General features: G+C 31.4%; 1 protein-coding gene and 1 long non-coding RNA gene across 2 annotated transcripts; one reads left to right on the plus strand and one right to left on the minus strand.

Moving 5' to 3' along the window:
- Positions 1-772: 772 nt before the first annotated feature.
- On the minus strand, positions 773-20,054 carry LOC120353520. The gene is made up of 6 exons (XM_039437410.1): positions 19,708-20,054; positions 17,985-18,102; positions 16,249-16,603; positions 3,555-3,640; positions 2,102-2,231; positions 773-964 (listed from the first exon to the last, which is right to left on the minus strand). The coding sequence occupies exons 1-6, from the start codon at positions 19,896-19,898 to the stop codon at positions 792-794; spliced, it is 1,053 nt and encodes a 350-aa protein (XP_039293344.1). The 5' UTR covers positions 19,899-20,054; the 3' UTR covers positions 773-791.
- LOC111061745 lies at positions 9,919-13,843 on the plus strand. The gene is made up of 4 exons (XR_005572431.1): positions 9,919-10,153; positions 10,962-11,121; positions 12,201-12,300; positions 13,678-13,843. It is a non-coding gene; the product is annotated as an uncharacterized LOC111061745 (long non-coding RNA).
- Positions 20,055-21,137: the final 1,083 nt, after the last annotated feature.

Genomic DNA, 21,137 nt, shown 5'->3' on the forward strand with positions numbered 1-21,137 from the left:
CTATGATTATATGTAATAAAATACTATCAGAGGTTTCATTAAGGAAATAAACACATCTATTTATATCAATAGCCTACTTTTATTTATGCTTCAATCAATTTGTATAAATTGTTCACATCAATTGAAATCGGTTCTGAGCTGAGATTGGTCGAAGATTGCAACAGTTTGACCCAAGTTTTATAAAACAGTTTAATAATAGTTTCAGGGATTTCTTATCATGTTTTTTTTTTTTAATGATACGTATCAAAATACTATATCAGAGGTTTCAATAAGGAAATAAATAAATCTATTAGAATGAATAATTTTATTTATGCTTCAATTAATTTCGATGAATTGTTCACATCAATTAAATTGGTTCTGAGCTGAGATTGGGCGATTGTAACAGTTTGAATTGAGTTTTGTAAAACTGAGTTTAATATAATGGTTTCAGGGATTTATTCTCATGTTTTTCTACTATGATTATAATATGTAATAAAATACTATCAGAGGTTTCAATAAGGAAATAAATACATCTATTCAAATCTAATACTTATGCTTATAAATTATAATAATATATACTTTAAAATATTTATGCTTCATTAAATTTGGATAAATTGTTTACATCAATTGAAATTGGTTCTGAACTGAGATTGTGCGATTGGAATAGTTTGACCGCCCAAGTTTTATGAAACTGAGCTTAATAATAGTTTCAGGGATTTCTTATCATGTTTTTTTTAATGATACTTATTAAAATACTATATCAGAGGTTTCAATTAGGAAATAAATACTCCTTTTTGAATAATTACTTTTATTTATGCTTCAATTAATTTGGATAAATTGCTAACATCAATTGAAATCGGTTCTGAGCTGTGATTGGACGACGGTTGCAACAGTTTGACTTGGGTTTTGTATAACTGAGTTTTCTCCGGCCAACTGAAGCTTCTAAGATGGCGGTTCACATTGCGAGTACACCACAATCCGAAAACTGTAAACAAAAGTACATTAATTTCAACTAAAATATATTATAGTGAGGTGAACTCTCTCAATGAGAATGTTCATGGTAGAGTACTAGTATTTAGTAGAGTAGAGTGGTATAGCACCGTGGGATAGTACTCTACCACTTGCCTTCCCCTACTCTACTCTACCACTACTATGCTAATGAAAACAGTCTCTAGCTAGTGTAGTGAGGTCCATGTTATAATGGCAGAATTTGATTAATATTGGTGTTGCTATCCTTGTCTATCATACAACAAAGCGGATAGCGCTATCTCTTTCCCGCTTTGCTCTGTTGCCAGATCATCTTTTAACAATGTAGAATTCATAATTAATTAACAAAATATTTCATCTTAATCATGAAAATGCATTATGAAACTATTTGAAATATATAATTTCTTGCTTAATAAAATATAATAGATTTTTTATACGAGAATGAACAGTTACATCATAACCTATATGAGCTACCGTCTATAGAAGGCAGATGGAATTAAATAGAGAATGCATTTATTCAAATGCTAATTAATATAGAATTATTATTCAACAAAAATCCCAAATTTAACGCTGTAAATCACCCCGAAGACTTCTGCTACTGCAGACATTGACAACAGGGTTAACAGCTAGATGGAAATTCGATGAGAACTATCCAAAAAACTACTAATTATCCATTTTTGGATAGTCTGCAGTAATGTCTGCAATGTCTGCAGTAGCAGAAGTCTTCGGGGTGATTTACAGCGTTTATTTGGGATTTTCGTTAAATAATAAGTCTATAGAAGGCATTGACAAGACAGAGGATCGGCAACGGTCTTTAACAATGTAGAAGAAATATAATTAAGTCTATCAGTCGACAAAGCCGATACCGGTAATGCTATCCTTTTCTAGTTCCACAATTAAAGTTGTCAGTAGGTCAGTTTCTACAATGTAGAGATATAATTAATTAAGAAATTATCCAATCTCATTGATGAGAATTCATTATCCAATCATTGGAAAATACATTTCCTTGACAAATAAAATGTATTTGATCATTTCAAACAAGAATTAACAGTTAATATTATCAAATATCAACAGAAAAATAGATGACTAAAAAAATTGAATATTAGCCTACTAATAATATTAAGGATCTACTCACTGATTCGCAACATTTGAAGCAAAGTAAGTAAGGGTGTTCTTGAGCCTATTGTAAGAATAAGTAGACCCACATCAAAAATAAAAATGAACCTCTGGTAAGCAATCCAGACTGCGATTTGAGTGACATTATCCTGAAAAAAAGAGAAAATCTTGTATAAGAAGACTAAGAATTCGTCAAAATTGATACGATAATACAAAAATAATTTTTATTCAATATGAATAATTATACCTACAGTAATTCAATGTTATATAAACTTCTCAACTTTATAGGTACACAAAGAAAATATATTCTATAAAACAATTTTATTTATTTATTTATTCAGCGTATGGCAGATACACAACAAATATATATATTGATAAATATAATTAATTAGCAAAATATTTCTTCTTAATCATGAAAATTCATTAAGAAACTATTTGAAATATAATTTCTTGCTCATATCTAAATTTGGGAGAGGAATAGGACAAGGTTACCTTATTTTTTCTCTCCCTATCATTTTGATAATGTACTTATTGTATGAGAAGGGAGGAATAGAATCCCATGTCTCCAAATATTGCTTACCATTCGAGATAAGGATGATGGAAGGTTGGATTGTATATTTATTTCACATTGAAATAAGCTGTTAACTTGATTCAAATGTGAAGGAATGATTTATGGCATCTATCAAATGCTAATAAATAATGTTATAATTATTGGTGGATTGTATATTGTATAAGCTATAGCTCATGAGTCTCAAATGCCTAGATGAGCTTATTCACTGTACGTCATTTCCAAATCCTTTGAGATGTTGTGTAGTTTTTGGTCAGGAGAACATTATTATAATCAAACGAAAATCCACAGTCGAATGCTGTAAACTTTGATAAAAATATACACATGAAAATTGAAGATATAAAAACACTACTGTTGAGAAACGTTTGGGTGATATGTATGAATGGGATTTAGAGATATATTTGAAAGAACTTCAATAAAAATAAAATATTCCATCACTATTGAAATTTGGTAGGTGTTGGAGCAATAAATATTCACATCAGTATTTGAATTTAATTTTGATATAAAAATTTTATTAAACAATAAGCAAGTAACACGGGTCTAATTCAAAACTTGATTCACTGAAATCTTGGAGAATTGAAAATAGGAGTATAACCATCCTCGGTAAATTGGGAATCTATATGCAAAATTTCAAGTTAATCATTCCAGTAGTTCAGACGTCGTGATGATGCGTCATTCGTGGATTTTCTATCCCGTACGTGTAGTCAATAATATTCTTTCATTTATATAGATTACATTACCTACATAATTCATAGAATTATGGGGAATTTTTTTTTTATTGCGGCTGAAGAAAGAATCAAGAATGCCAATCTTTATGTTCAATCAAGAATATATGGTATACGGTAAGTTAAACTACAATCGACCCACATTAAAATTAATTTAAAATCTATTTTTATTTATTTACCACGTGTGCTCCATAAAGCAGCAAACCGTTGAAAATTACTCCAATTCCCACAATTGATCCAATTATAATCAAGAAGAAAATGGAACCTGGAAAGAGAAAAAATTTAAAACTATATTTCACATCATTCAAACTTATTATAGGATTCAATCATAGGGAAAAAATACAAGTAGTTTGAGTTGATTTAAATAAATTATTGTGATGATTATCAGGCAATACATTAAACATTGAATATTAATAATGAATGATATTCTATGAAAGTGATACCGTATGTCAAAGTGAAATGAAAGTGTCATTGTAAACCAAAAAAGTCACCAATTATGAAGGAAGCATTATTACCTTTGATTATTGTTGAAATAATTATTGTATTCAGAAAAAACAATCCCAGCAGAGATAATATTCAAATTCAAATAATAATACCGTATCTTTTATTCCTTCAAGTATCCACAGCGAAACATGGAAACAACTCAATTATACGGAATTTCTCCACAAAGACCGAATATCTGCGTGTAGAGGAGAGTTCCATAGACAACACAAGCGATCACAAAATAAAATAATTATAATAAAAAAAGATAAGCTTGAGAATAAAATAATAATAATAATGGATTCAATACGAATTCAAATAATAGTATAATAAAAGAAATAAAACTTAATTATTAAGAAGTTAAGATCGCCTTAACCTTATTCTTTTTTGAAACTCTTATTTGTAAAAATTTGGGAGAAGACAGTTTTGGGCTATGCCTATTGTCTTCTCCCAATCAAATTATATTTATCATAATCATGATCTGTAATTTCCAATGAAATAAATAAAAGTACGGTACAGAATAACAAAATATATGACTTCAACATTGAAAAAAATAATAAATAATTTAAAAATTGATGTAATCCTCTGGCTTGAGGAATAAAATGAAAACTAACAAAGAATGAAAAATCAGTGATAACGAAGGGAGAATAACCTTCAAATTTCATTAGAATATTGTTGATTATTCTCTAACAAAAACATATTATTCAAATTCCCTTCAATTCAATTGGAATTGATCATTCAACAAAATCAATATTTAATTTACAGATCGAAAGTGTTAATGAGATATTGCAATCATTTATTTGGATTTTTGTTTAATAATACCGTGATTATAAATATTCAATTTCATGAAAATGGGATTACCCATAATAAACAAAAGCTATACTGATAATGAATGGGAATTTGTCTTACAAAACTGATAATATTGAGAAGTGGAAGTTCATTTTTTAATCAAACATAATCATCAATGACGTTCATTTTTTACTGCAAAAGACCCACCGATAATATTGGAAAAATTTCTTTGAATGTTCTAAAATTATATCATACGTTTTTCTGTTTAGTAGCGGATTTGATGATGTAAATATCAATATTGATTAAAGGATCTTGAAATTTCCAGAACCACTAATCTATTGAAATAACAATATAAAAGATTTGGTTGTAACTACAAACTTAATTAAACATAATATTAGATGGACAATGGGGTATCTAATGGAACATGTTCCTTGATATTCTTAATAAATGAGTGGTTGTGACATTCATAATACAGTAGAACTCCAATCATCCGAATTAATGGGGACCGGGACCCATTCGGATAATCAAATATTCGGATAATTGGAGTTTTTTTTAAATTGCCATTGGAGAGAAAAAAATCTGGTGTGGCGCACTCCAAACTTTCCTTGCCGTTATGAAAATTGATCACCTGACGCTACGGTAGTGTTCCCGCGCATCTCAAGTGTACTATTCGAAGATTAGAGCCAGCTGGTGACAGGGTAATAACGCTGGAGACACACGAGGTCTGCTATCTCTTCATAGTGAATCATTTGATAGAATCAACAGTTGCCAATAGTTTGCAATTGGTTAATCACATTTTCTCGATTTTCGAGTTTATTTTTAATTTTAGGTGAAAATGTTACTGAACATTAATTGTAGAGATTCTCATGCTCAATCTATTCCACTCGAAATTTTTTTGTTTAAACTGTATATGATGCTTGATAATTGAGAATCTAAAATCAAACTTTGCATAGATGGGGCGGAATTCCTGAAATTTTTACAGATATGGGACTTGTGGCAGTTGATAGAGCTTATCGATGACTATTTCAGGTACAACTTTTATCAAAATCGTTGGAGCCGTTTTCGAGAAAATCGCGAAAAACCCTGTTTTTGACAACATTTTCGCCATTTTAGTCGCCATCTTGAATCGCATTTGATCGCAATTATTCGTGTCAGATCCTTATATGGTAAGGACCTCAAGTTCCTAATTTCAAGTCATTCCGTTAATTGGGAGATGAGATATCGTGTACACAGACGCACATATACACACACACACACACACACACACACACACACACTCACTCTCTCTCACACACACACACACACACACACACACACACACACACACACACACACACACACACATACATACAGACCAATACCCAAAAACCACTTTTTTGGACTCAGGGGACCTTGAAACGTATAGAAATTTAGAAATTGGGGTACCTTAATTTTTTTCGGAAAGCAATACTTTCCTTACCTATGGTAATAGGGCAAGGCCCAAGTAGCAAAAAAATATTGTCTCATTATTGCCACAACATTCAGCAACATTGTTAAAGATATTGTCATTATAATATTGTAGCAGTATTGTCATAATATTTTTGCAATATCAAATCATATATTATGTAAACATTGTTCAGCAATATTAAATAATATCTATACAACATTGTCGCAATATTGAATAATATATCATGTAAATAATGTTTGGCAATATTGAGATAATATCAATACAACATTATTACAATATTAAATTAAAAATTACCTAAATATTGCTAAGCAATATTTAATAATATCTATACAACATTGTCACAGTATTGAATGATATACCATGTAGATATTGTTCAACATTTTCAGATAATATCAATACAACATTGGCACAATATTGGATAATATTTTTGCAATATCAAATCATATATTATGTAAACATTGTTCAGCAATATTAAATAATATATATACAACATTGTCGCAATATTGAATAATATATCATGTAAATAATGTTTGGCAATATTGAGATAATATCAATACAACATTATTACAATATTAAATTTAAAATTACCTAAATATTGCTAAGCAATATTTAATATATCTATACAACATTGTCACAGTATTGAATGATATACCATGTAGATATTGTTCAACATTTTCAGATAATATCAATACAATATTGGATAATTCACCAAGTAAATATTGTTTAGCGATATTTACATAATATCAATATAACTTTGTCACAATATTGAATGATAATGTAAATATCGCTCAAGTCTAATCAAAATCCCATTGAATTTTTCTACTTGAATCGAAATCAGCAAACCCTTCTTGTTCAAGAATGACATACTTGTTGGAGTCGAGCTCGAATATGGCTTGTTGGGTATTTAGCTTTTATTGCAAGGGTCAAACAAGTCTAGACTTTGGTTTGAATTCTCCTTGTTGATCAAGGCTGACAAACTGACAAAGAGAGATTGATTATATTAGAATGAATCTAGTTCTTTACTTAGGTATGTTACAATATACACTGGCTTATACACTTATTTACATTAAAATGACAGTATTGATAATTATTCAACAAATTTGACAAGGTATGAAAAATAAATGAATGAGAATGAAGATTTAATGCAATTTAAATAACGATAATATAATATTGTGATGTAACTACATAAATCGGCCGTGTTTCAGCAAATAGTTGTCAGAGAGAGAAAGAGTGAAAGAGAGAGAGAGAGTGAAAGAGAGAGATTGGATTAGATTAGAGTTATTTATTTATGTACCGTATGTTACAATATTTACTGGCTTATACATAAATTTACGGTAATGCTAATTATTGAACAAATTTTACAAAGTATAAAAAATTAATTAAAAAAAATAATTAAAAGAGACAGAAAGAGAGAGAGAGTGAGAGTGTGTGTGAGAGAGAGAGTGAGTGAGTTAGAGATTGAGTGAGTGAGTAAGCGGGAGAGAAAGCGGGTGAATAAGCAAGAGGGGAGGAGAGAGAGAGAAGTGATAGAGAAAGCGGGAGAAGATGTTTTGTCCTGTATATATAAGTACTCATCCAACTGCCCACTATCCCTAGTATGTATAACTAAAGCTATTCAACTATAGCTGCAGTATTTACAAAGCAGGGACCTTCTAAACCTTTCTGGATAGAAAAAGTTGAAAAGTAGACAATGATTCCAATTCGCATCAATAGATCAGAATTCAAAAGAGTGAGACACACCACTATATAACTGGATTTTTGGCTGAGAATCTTCTTGTCTTTGCTGGCAGGTAGCCTACTGAAAACTAAATTCTAAACTGTAGCCCAATACTGCTTCTTCGTTTCGAGTACATCGCAGTACTATTCCATAATTTGAAGTAGGCTATAGTACATGAACGATACATAGCCTATTTAGTATAGAGTTCACTGTCACTTCGTAATCTGAGTTGTGAGTGAAATATCAACCGTTAGTATCAACCGTTAATACCTGAATTGGATGAGTCATACCTGTATTGCATAGATTTTTCTAATCTTCTATAAGTTTCTATAATATTCCATAGTTTCTCTTATAGAAACATAATAAATGTTAAGAAATATGAACTTCTGAAGAATGAATTAACGTTTGAAATATTATAAATGCATAATATAGAAGTTTGATTGTAGGAAACGTGTCGCAAATATAATAGAAAGGCAATAACATTTTACAGAACACACTACAGTTTTGTAACACTTTTTGTAGATGAAAGAGGTTGTGACACTAGTTTTTGGAAGATTTGCTGCTGAAACTCTCATAACTCTCTTCCTATCGTAATGTATAGTACCTATGTATCAAGATTATAGTAAGTTTACAGCAAAATAATTTAGGCCTACATGTAAGTTCTAGATCTTCATTCAATTATCTTCCGTATCATGTGAATCACGATAATAATTTGTCTGTGTTGATGTTTTAGAGTTATCTATAATAAATTATAGCCTAATTAAGGAAATAATATTGGCTAATAGATAGACGTAGGTGACAGGAAATTCACGAATGACGTATCATCACACCAGAACTACTGAGCTGATTGACTTGAAATATTTTGCATATTTATTCTTAATTTACCGAGGATGGTTTTAGGCCTATTTTGAATTCTTGAATATTTCAGTAGGTCCAGTTTTTAATTAGACTGCCATTGCGGAACACGGGTTATCTACTAATTATAATTTTAGAGAATCTCACATCTACAAAGCACACACCCAACATACCACAAATGTTTTCATTACATACTTTATTGGACGACACACTATTGAATTTCATGTTGAAATAAACCTGTATAGATTTTCCTCTTTTGTGCAAATAGAACTTCACGAAGCTCAAGAAAATAGTTTTCTTATTATAATATGAAATTATCAGATTGTAGGTATGGAGGTTTGATATTAGAATTCCGGTACATAAAGTTTTTCAGTAGTAGAATCGCTTATTTCTCAGGAATGCTTACTTACTTCTACCAGAATCGGTGTTTATTATTCGATCAGATCAGAGCATGATCACAACAATAACATTTCTTTCTTAATTACAATTTTATTTCGTGGCTTGAAGTTGAGTGCAAATAGTTTTTAGTTACACCATATCGAGACAAAGGTGTAAGTTGGTGTATACATCGACGCGCAGTAAGAAAGGAATATTCTTGCCAAATCTCATAGAATTCTATCAACGCGTTTGTTTGGCCGTAAATGCATTACATACAGACAGACGAAAGAAAATCCGAGTTATAACATAGAACTCACTGCGTTCGGTCAATTATCGTTATTCAAAAATTGCATTCAATCTCTATTCTCATTAATTAATTCTTCATATCTTGTAAAATTCGTTCAATAATAAGAAATATTGCCATTCAATCTAAATTAGTGTATAAGCCAGCAGTGTATTATATTGTAACATAACATAGGCCTGCATGAATAAAGAGAACTCTAATCTAATCTAATCTAATCCGTAATCCCTACGCTGTATGTTCTCTTTTCAACTGCAAATGTCTTCTATTGAATTCTTCAATGTTGTTTTCCATCACGAACTGCTTATTATTGAATCCCTTTTTTCTTTTAGAAAAAACGACTAGCAGTCAGATATTTTTACAATAAATGAATAAATCACTCACTGGACAACGAGATCTTTCGGCAGTTCCGCCATATTCTTGGTTGTCTCACAGAGAAGAGAATCCCTTCTCTGTGGTTGTCTTCTATTGCTATACTTTTTAGTACGGTATATTGTCTGAGTCTCTCCCCCTCCTACAAGCTCCTTCTTTTGTAATAGTATGTAGGCCTAACTTTCACCATTGTTCACGGCCGTGCTCTCTCTCTCTCGAAACTCACTCCTTCCTTGTCGAAGTATTTTCGCGCCTTTTTGAGTTGCGTTTGCCTTTTGCTATATAGTTATTGGACTTGATCTTTTTGTCTAATGCAGTCGCAAGCTTGCAAGGGTTAGTTTCAGTTCATCACGTATTGAATACAGAGTATATTTCCTGTTTCCAGTGTTTTATCCAGGCATTTATTTGTTTTGAAGTCACGTGATCTTCTATCATCAATGTAAGTACACAATAATATTACTAAATTTATGGAAGTTTGAATCAGTTAGACTGATAAAAGTATAATTAAGCCTACTATAGGGTAGCTTGGAGAAAATAATATACATTATTATATTATATATGTAGCTTGTGTTTTATTTTTTCTCTATAAGGGTGGGTTTAGTTGATTTATTTTGGTTGACCAGTTGAATTCTACCTATCCTGAATACACATTATAGTTATAGTAAGCTGTAATATATGACCTACAGCTTGAACCTCCTTATTTTCCCCCAGTCATAAATAGCCCACAAATTTGGGTTGGGTTATAAATAATTTATAATTATAATAACCAACCCAAATTTGTGGGCTAAATTATAATTTATAACCCAACCCAAATTTGTGGGCTATTGTATGACTGGGGGATAATAAGGAGGTTCAAGCTAAAAATAAATAATTAGACACTAAATTATTTAGTCTCTTATTTCCATCGGTATAAGAGTATCAGAGCCTATATTTTTTTTTCAAATGTTCAGCGTTTCAAAATCTTTTCAAATCACTAACTTTAAAATTATTTTTTCCGAATTCAATCCTAAATCCAAACACCTAGTACAATATTTTTTTTTTGCCGTACCTATAAATTCCACTAAATGGAACCGAACTTAGCACTTAGAACAAAAATGATTCACATACATAATCTCTTATTTAATAGAGTTTTTTGGGAAATTGCAAAAAATCAAAGGTTACATTATGAATTCATCAGACATACTTGATCCCTTTGAGAATACTTTGATTTTATTCTTCAACTGAAGTATTTTTTTCATTGTTCAAAGGAGACGTATGTCGCGTCATGCGCCGATAAAGCTTCGGAAGGGCGCACAATCATGAGTATCATGGTGAAGCTGGTGACCCTTCCTCACCATCCAAAGCAAGGACGACCATAAGAGAGAGAAAAACCTTTCAAGGACCTTCTGATAACTGAAGTTATGATTGGTAAGATTTCAGCTAATTTCTCTTTTGAAGTTCACTGTGTAGCTTGCTTTATATTTTTTAAACAACTCTAATTTTGCAATATCAATATCAGTCGGACAAAATCCCACTTGAATAGAAAATTCTACTTCACTGTATGACTCAAAAACTTTATTTCGCCATTAAACATGACATCCACAAACACCGTGGTTGAGTGGACATTACTGTCCAAACTTCGCCACGTCATTAAAATGAAAAAGTCATTCTATTCTATTAATAAAAAAAGAAGGCATTCCATCCAGGATTTGCAATATTGAATCTCTAAGTTGATTTTTTTCAATTGGGAGGTGGTCATTATAATGCTGATCATTAATTAGTATTGGAAATATCAATTGATTTGTAGTAAGCTACAAGTCTGTGATTAACACTCCACATAGCTTTGAAACAGTTTGTCCTATTGATTTAAGGTTCTCACCATTCACTTCATATTGAAATTCCGTATTGGAATAGAATAGAATCGTTACCTTCATTTCAACCTCCGAGGGCGGGGCCTACTTGCTTTGCGGTAGCAAGTTAAGTGATAGGCCTATCATGCATAACAAGACCAGCTTTCAATTTCCAATAAAGAAATACTATTTGGAAAACTAGAGATAACTTTGAACTTTTATCCAAATATATTTCATTCTATTTCGAGTTTCTAGAATATCAAGGTGTTAGGCCTACTAATTGTAGGGCACCGTTAATTCTACATAATAAAAAGCATGATTCCATTACTGAATAATGGATATTTTTTGGAAATACATTAATATTACAATTTTCTTATAACATGCTCAGAAGATTCACTTTTTCCTCTCAAATTATTTCACCCAGACTTCTTATCGGTTTTTCTAAACACTTTCCTGTTCATGTTTTACTAAAATCTGCCTATTACATGATAAACCATGATTTATAAAACATTCTTCCTCCTCATCTTATCTTTCCAGCCGATCCCACCTAGAAAAAGTAGTTTTGTTCATACATTGTTTGTCCTTTATACTTTTCTTTCGCATTGTAATGAGTAATGTGTGATAGGATTAGTGTTCTCATAAATTTTATTGTTACAGCAGCTGCTACAAACCGGTGCTGGCCGAAGGCAGAATTGAAGCAGGTCTAGTTGAAAGCGGCTACGTGGCTTGCACAAGCCCAATCCAAGTTGGACAAAATGTAAGCATTAATCTTACAATTCAATTTTTCTTGAAAAACAGCATTGGAATCATGTATAACACGACAATCTTCCCATTCGAAAAAAAGAGCTTGGATTCAATATCACTGAGCCAAGATAGCAGACCAAATTTGTAATGTCATGATTGAGTATAGGAACTTTTATATTGGCACGATCCCCTACGTCCGACCATCAAATCACCTCTATGAAAAGTATCAAGCCGTTTTCAAACTTTTTACTCACTCTGTATTGAGCTGTTTCCTGAATAAGCATCTTTCACCCAAGGTTATTAAAAAGAAGGTTGTTCCATAACTGCCTGATATTGGGACGAAATGAAAATCGGGTGGGTAGAGTAAACTTTTGGCCGGGACAAAAGGTTCACAAGTAACAAGCTTTAATAGTGTTATATTATTAACAATAGTTTAACACATTCAGAAATCAGAGCACAGTAGCACTACAGAACTGAGACACTGCTGCCGCTCGGCTGTCGCACGGATATGTGTGTTCTCCTACTATCATCACCGTGTCGTGGACGTAGCTCGGCCGTACCTCGGCACGGGCTCGGTGCGGTTATATGTGTCCCGGCCTTTTAAAGTGCTACAGATCAGAAATTCTAGTACCGTGCGCATGCACTTGTCTTTTCAGCAAGACAATAATATCATTTATGTTGTAATCTTGTTACACTTCTCAAAGTAGAACACTTCACTTGGTTTCTACTTGGACTGAATCTAATAAATAGATCTGATTTCAACATTACAGAAACATGATATTATTAATAAAACATTGGTAAAAATGTAAAACTCAATTGATCAATAATTTTTTTATTAAAGCAACCTTGTGGATGTTATGAGCCATGAAAGCTCAATATGATTAATATTTTCAATGCGCCAGTCGGGATCTCTGATCTGTACTATTTTTCGGGTTCCCCATCACTTTCAGTTTCCTCAAATCGGAATAACCTTGTTTTTAATAACCTTGTCTTTCATGAACCAACAATTTTTTTATTGGGTACTCTAGCTATAACTTCATTCTGGAGGGAATGTTGATTGGCATGATTGTGTAAAACTTACCCAAGACTCAGGAATTGTTATCAAATGATCAAAATAGAGAGACTAAACACTGATTCAGATGTGCTATGGTTTGACTATTTTGTCTTCTTCCGATCGGGATTTCTGAAATTTGAGCCACTTTAACACAATCACCGCCATTCAACGTTTTCTTCAGAATCTGATTCTCTACAACTTCTATCAATAAAAAATACAAGTTTATGATTTCATATCCAATTATAACCATTAAGTATTAATAAAACAAATTGATCAAATATTTTCTGCTTTGAATTAGTTTCTTTCTGATTTTTTTATTATTTTCATTTTTTCCAGGAATCAGCCATCAACACCAGCTACAATAACAATATTCGACATCGATTGTGAAGATGAACCTCTCGAATAGATAAGAATATAATAGTAGTGACAGAAAAGATCATAAAACGTGTCTACATGTTCAATTTACTGATATCATAAACAATAAATTAGTAATTGATTATAATTACGGTTTTTAATTGAATAATCAATCCCTGAAACCTCAATATTGTTGAAAATATTAATTGAAATTTACAAAATTGCAAAAATGTAGTCTATTTATAATATTTTTTTAAATTGTGTAATGAGGGTACAGTTACACTATGAGCAAGTTTGCTCATATAAGCGCTTTCAAGCTGGTAGTGAAAACTTACAGGTAAAAACAGAATCTGGTAACATGCATAGAAACACCTCATGACATGCACAGAGAGAATAGAAATGATCCATGAATAATGCAGAGTTAGTACCATTCTCTCCGAGCACATCATAACGTGTTTCATCCATTTGAAAAAAAAAAATTTCACCTGTAAGTTGGCACTAGGTACTAGCTTGAAAGTGCTTATTTGAGCAAGCTTGCACATAGTATAACTGTACCCTTATGTTCTCACAATATTGTAAAATAGTGTCAAAAATTTTTGTACAAAATTGTGGAATAATTTTCTCACAATACTGTGGAATAATTTTCTCACAATATTATGAGATAATTTTTCCACAATGTTTTGTGGAAATATTCGGTTCAATATCAATATTGTGTTAATATATTTCAATATTTCAGGAAAATATCTTCCCAACATCAACCAATATTTTCAAATATCGTAGGAAAAATATTGAAGGTTTCATAAAGATATTGTCAGAGTATTCTGACAACATTGACCAACATTTACAACACATTGAACAATGTTGTGATAATTTTTGTCACAATATTGAGACAATATTTTTTAAAAAATCTTGTCTCAATATTGTGACAATATTTTCCAATATTTTGTCAAAATATCTTAGCAATATGTACCAACATTGCTATAATATTTTCAAAAAATATTAAAGGTTTCATAAAGATATTGTCAGAGTATTCTGACAACATTGACCAACATTTACAACACATTGAACAATGTTGTGATAATTTTTGTCACAATATTGAGACAATATTTTTTAAAAAATGTTGTCTCAATATTGTGACAATATTTTCCAATATTTTTTCAAAATATCTTAGCAATATTTACCAACATTGCTATAATATTTTCAAAAAAATATAAAATGTTTCATAAAGATATTGTCAGAGTATTTTGACAACATTGACCAACATTTACAATATATTTAACAATATTCGGAAAACATTCCTTCCAATATTAAGACAATATTGTTTTGCTACTTGGGGGAAAGTAAAAACCTACGTTTTGATATTGCACTATTTTTTTATTGAATTAAATGAAAGAAACATGATATTTCCACATGTTTACTACACTGACTTCGCGGAGGGAAGGACAATAGTGAGCGAACGCAAAAAACACTGGCTTTGCGGGGGGAAGAAATTTTGGACAAATTTTTTTCTGAAAGTGATTCGGATAGTCGAAGCTCGTATAATTGGAGTTCTACTGTATTCATATTTTTTGTTATAATATAGCACTGTAAATTCGATATAGTAATCGCATCTTTATAAGCGTATATTGTAGAATAAATTAGGAAGTCAGAAGCAAATAGTAAATTACAAACCTATAGTGAGGTCCTCTTCACAATGGCAGTGGAGGAAGATAGGAGAACAACGTTGCCGATTCTCTGTCTTGTCAATGCCTTCTATGGACGGTAGCTGATACAGGTTTACTGATGTAATATTAACTTTGTATTCTCCTTTAAAATAATAAATTATATTCCATTAAGCAAGAAATTATATTTTTCAATATTATTTCATGATGAATTTCCACAATCAAGATTAAATATTTTGTTAATTAATTACTAATTCTACATTGTTAAAAACCGATCTGGCAACAGAGCAAAGCTCTTCATAATATGTTAGCTTCATAAAGCTTTTCATAATATGTGAAATTTGTTGCATAAGTAGCTGTTGTACTGTAATTTATTGTAGATTCGTGTATAGACCAGAATGTATTGTGACTTGAATAAATAAATTTGAATTTGAATTTGAATTTGAAAGCGAGAAAGAGATATAGCGCTATCCGCTTTGTTGAATGATAGACACTGATAGCAATACCATTGCAAATCAAACACTGCCATTATAACGTGGACCTCACTATCACTATAGATCACATCCATCCTCTAGCTACATTCATGAAATCATTATAAATAAAAATGTTTGTATTATCATTCATCCCCTTATCATATCCTAGGCATAAAGTAGGCTACTTCTAGAACGTTGCATTTAAATAAATAAATTATTAAATGAAAATCCCCCTATCATATCCTAGGCATAAAGTACTTCTAGAACGTTACCCTTGAATAAATAAATGATTAAATGAAAATCCCCCTATCATATCCTAGGCATAAAGTACTTCTAGAACGTTACCCTTGAATAAATAGATAATAAATTATATTTAAAAATGATTAATAATTTATTGAATGAATAAAAATAATAATTACCTCCTCCAGCCACAAACAGGACTCTGTGCACAAGTCTGAGAAGATTTTCGTTGAAAATAATATCACTAAGTATAACTGCAGGTCTCAGGGCATTCCAGTGGTCATACAAAGGATCTTGAAGAATATCCGAATCATACACTCTATCATTCCCATCTTTAGCCAGTTTGTTCTTTATCTGATTGTATTCTAAATTCCTCAAAATGGCTTCCTCCCTTGCAAACCCTGCTACAGATTTTATGTATTCCACTTTTGTGGGACTGAGGTCTGCTGTATTGTAAAGGAATCTGTCTAAATGCTCGTCAGTGCTGTTCACACCATACCATAAAATACATTCGAAGGAGATTAGACAGATTATCTGAAATTAAAATAATTTTCTATTAGAATAATCATTATTGGAATAGATGGAAATAAATTTGAAGTTGCATATGTTCAACTGATAATTAATGAATCATTATTACTAAACGAAAATCCAAATTAAATGCTGTAAATCACCCCGATAACTTCTGCTACTGCAAATATTGACAACAAGGTTGACAGCTAGATGGAAATTTGAGCGCTTATCGAATTTCCATCTAGCTGTTTACCCTGTTATCAATATTTGCAGTAGCAGGAGTCTACGGGGTGATTTACATAATTTAATTGGGATTTTCGTTTAATAATAATAATTAATGGAATATTTTTATGCTACAAGAAACTACACAGTATAATCTTAGAGAGAAGATATAGCATAAGATGATATCCCATGGTCGTTCATATGTTGAAAATTTCAGGCCGTTTTTTTTAACTCAAACCGATTACTGTCGACTACTATTTATTATTACACAGTTCTGTTAGGGTGAGAGTGAAATAACGGCATATGATTATAGACTACCAGCGTCACATAGCTCCACGAGAAAAATGTAGGGCCTACTATAGTGAGGTCCACATTATAATAGTAGTGATTATTTAGCAATGGATCCTTGTCTATCATTCAACAAATCTGATAACGCTATCTCTTTCTTCCTTTGCTGTATTGTCAGATCGCCTTTAAACAATGTAGAATTGAAGATTTTTAACAAAATATTTCATCTTAATTATGGAGATTCATTATAAAATTATTGAAAAAATATGAAATTAAATATTGGAGTAGTTTTTCTCCTTGATTATCTCAACATTCAATCCAATAAAAAAGTGAGTAGTGATTGATATAGTGAGGTCCACGTTAGAATGGCAGTGTTTGATCAGCAATGGTATTGCTATCCTTGTCTATCATTCAACAAAGCGGATAGCGCTATCTCCTTTTCGCTTTGCTCTGTTGCCAGATCGTCTTTTAATAATGTAGAATTAATGATTGATTAACAGAATATTTCATCTTAATTATGAAATTATTGAAAAATATAATTTCTTGCTCGATAAAATATAATTGATCATTTTAAACGAATGAACAGTTGATATTACATCAATTAATAAACCTGTATCAGCTACCGTCTATAGAAGGCATTGACAAGACAGAGGATCAGCAACGTTGTTCTCCTATCTTTCTTCTCTGCCATTATAACGTGGACCTCACTATAGTATCACTTTCATAGAATAAATCATTCATTATTTATAGTCCAATGTATTGCCTGATAATCATCTGAATATTTTATTTAAACACAACTCAATCCACTTGTATTTTTCCTCTATGATTGGATTCTAGCAGGAAGATATCCATAAGAAATATTGAGAAAAGATAGAAATATTGTTCCGGTACTTACAAAATTGAACCATCCAATAGCTAGAGTTCGTGTTCTTGGAGAACACTTATAACCCCTACTAGGAAGTTTTCTGAGATTTTCTTCTGTTGTGTCTTGAGATTTTTGTTTTGTCATTTTCCTATAAGAGAACATACATTTTTCTTGCTTCAAAAAAATAATTTTGAACAAAATTTGTCAACAATTATAAAAAACACAAATATTACAAAATTATTGATGTAATTGCACTTTGAGATCATCTTTTTAGACTCCAATTCATGCACTTTTTAGACTATCTTGTTTTAGTGCTTGACTATAATCTTATTTGTCTTAAAAATACCACAGAATACAACAATGAACGCTAAACCTTTTTCAGATAATAATAATGTATCATAATAATGTAAAATAATGTAATTTTCTACAAATCTTTCTAAAAATTCTCCAGAGCTCCAACAATGTGTGATACCAATATGTGGATAATTTGAAACTAAATTAGGAAATTGAAGAAGTTTTGGGCAATAGTCTGTTTTTCCTTTTCCAATCTTTGTATTGTTTGTGCTAACCTAATAAATGAATAAAATATTAATATCATAGATAAACTATATTAGTATGCTATTCAAATGATAATGAGTTTTCATGGGAAAATCATTTAATGAATTGTATAATTCAAACTGAGACTAGACAATGTTAGTAAAATATCAATAAAAATCAGCTGAATGAGATTCATAGGAAAATAATTATATAATTACCGGTAATAATATAGCTAAATATTCATAAAAAATACTAGACATTAAAAAAAGTTCCTCGACTATAATTTATTTTGAAAGTTCTTTCTTATATACACATACTAGCCATCAGGCTCGCTTCGCTCGCCATATCCGTCTGGACCCCCGACTGGATCGTCCAAGGATGAGATCAGCAGGCTCGCTTCGCTCGCCTGCATTTTTCATTTGAGCATTTTTATCATATGTCAGGACAATCCAGTCGGGGATCCAGACTAAACGTCTGGCTAAACGGATATGGCGAGCGAAGCGAGCCTGACTGCTAGTAATATAATATTCCCAGGATTGAAGTAGCAGTGCCCAATCAATTTTTCCGCGATAAATGCATTTAAATCTTCAACTTGGTGCCAACCTAACAAAGTCAACTCAACTTAATGCCAACCTGACAAAATTATTAATTTAGTTGCCAGTTAACAACTGTTTCGAAGAGGTACTCTATCTAGATTATAGTTCTATAGTAACATATGATATGGAATTTTTCAATTATAATTAAGAGATTGGGAGAAGAAGAATATACATGCTAAAAGACGAACTTTAAACCCTTAAAAACAACCCTTAGAGTTGAAATATTGCCAAAAGATTTCTTAGTGCGCCTCTAAAGGGCCAACTGACATACCTACCAAATTTGAACGTTTTTGGTCCGGTAGATTTTTAGTTATGCGAGTGAGTGAGTGAGTCAGTCAGTCAGTCAGTCAATGAGTGAGTGCCATTTCTCTTTTATATAATATAGATAGGTACTGTATTTCTGGACAAAATAAAAATAATAATAATTAAACGAAAATCCAAATCAAATGATGTAAATTCGGGGTGATTAAACCATTTAAATTGGATTTTTGTTTAATAATAATTATTCATTAGCTAATTAAATAATTAATTAGCTTCTAAATAAATGCAATATCTCAGTAATTTCTATCTGGAAAATAAAAATATATAACAAAATGAGTAAAACCTTTCCGTGCACTCACCGAAAATCTTTTTCAAGACTTGCGAAGCAAGATAATACACGCAAACTTTTCTTTACAAACTTATAACTGTCATTCAGATTTTCAAAATTCACAAACTTATGATAAGTTTTCTGCAACGCTTTAAACCAGTCCGAAATACACACTAGACTGGGAACGTAATAGAACAGAGACGAAAACGCTACTGAAATCATAGATACTGCGATACTGATTTAATTGTTCAGTTTGATAATTATTGTTAAGTTTAATACCGATAGTAAAAAGTGAATATCACTTGAGTTAAATGATTTGAGACTGTCTGTTCAGCAGTAGTCGAGCTACTCTCTGATCTCTGATTAAATGCCGCAATTTTTTGATAATTTATAAATGAATTTACAAGGAAAATACACATTCAAAATTCCCCCCACTTCTCCTTCTCCTTCTCCTGCTCCTCCTCCTCCTCCACAACCTCCACTGCATCCACCATCTCTTCCACAACCTCCTCCTCCTTTTTCTCCTCCACTTCCTTCTCCAACACCTTCTTCTCCTCCTTTTCCATAATTTCTCTTACATTTTCGATAAAAAATTATAACTCTCTCTCTCACTACCATTCATTTTTATCCTACTCCTTTCACTCTTTCTTCTTCTTCTTCTCCTTCATTATTTGGATCTTATTTTTGTTATACAATACAGTATTAGAGTATCATTGTTATTGTATAACACTGGGGAATTCAAGCACTTATTATTGTTGTGAACTGGTAGAAAAAAATTGAACTTTTAAAAGTAGATTACGGTATTATAGTGCTGAATTCATAGATCATAATAGAGTCTTTAATAATGATATCAGAAATTAGAGCAAGGTCCACGTTATAATGGCAGTGGAAGAAAATAGGAGAGCAGCGTTGCCGATTCCTTGCCTTAATAGAGGATATAGCATATACCGGTATATCTGATGTAATATTAACTTATATTCTTGTTGAAAATGATCAATAATTATATTATATTGGTAAAAAAATGAATGGATCAATAATAAGTTATCATAATTTGGATTAAATATTTTGTTACTTGGTTATATTTCTACATTGTTGAAAAACGATCTGGCAACGTTGCGGAGCTAGATAGGATATCTCTATATCTGCTTTGTCGGATGATAGACAAGGATAGCAGCACCAATGTTGATCAAATACTGCCATTATAACGTGGACCTCACTATAGGTCATATAATAGTATGTGCAAAATTAATAATATTGATAACAAAATCAGAAAATTAACCCCAATGATGTGGAATACAGTGAATATACGGACCCTGATAACCCTAGAATTTCAAGGTCAATATCTTCAATAAATAGTATGAGAAACAGTTTTTTGTTGGATGACTAATTTAGCCTATTGTTTTCTCTCTACATTTCCCTTTTCAGATTAAGAGTGGGATTTTAACCAGAGCTTGAAAAACA

This window comes from Nilaparvata lugens, chromosome 11 (assembly GCF_014356525.2).
Source record: "Nilaparvata lugens isolate BPH chromosome 11, ASM1435652v1, whole genome shotgun sequence".
NCBI lineage: Eukaryota > Metazoa > Arthropoda > Insecta > Hemiptera > Delphacidae > Nilaparvata > Nilaparvata lugens.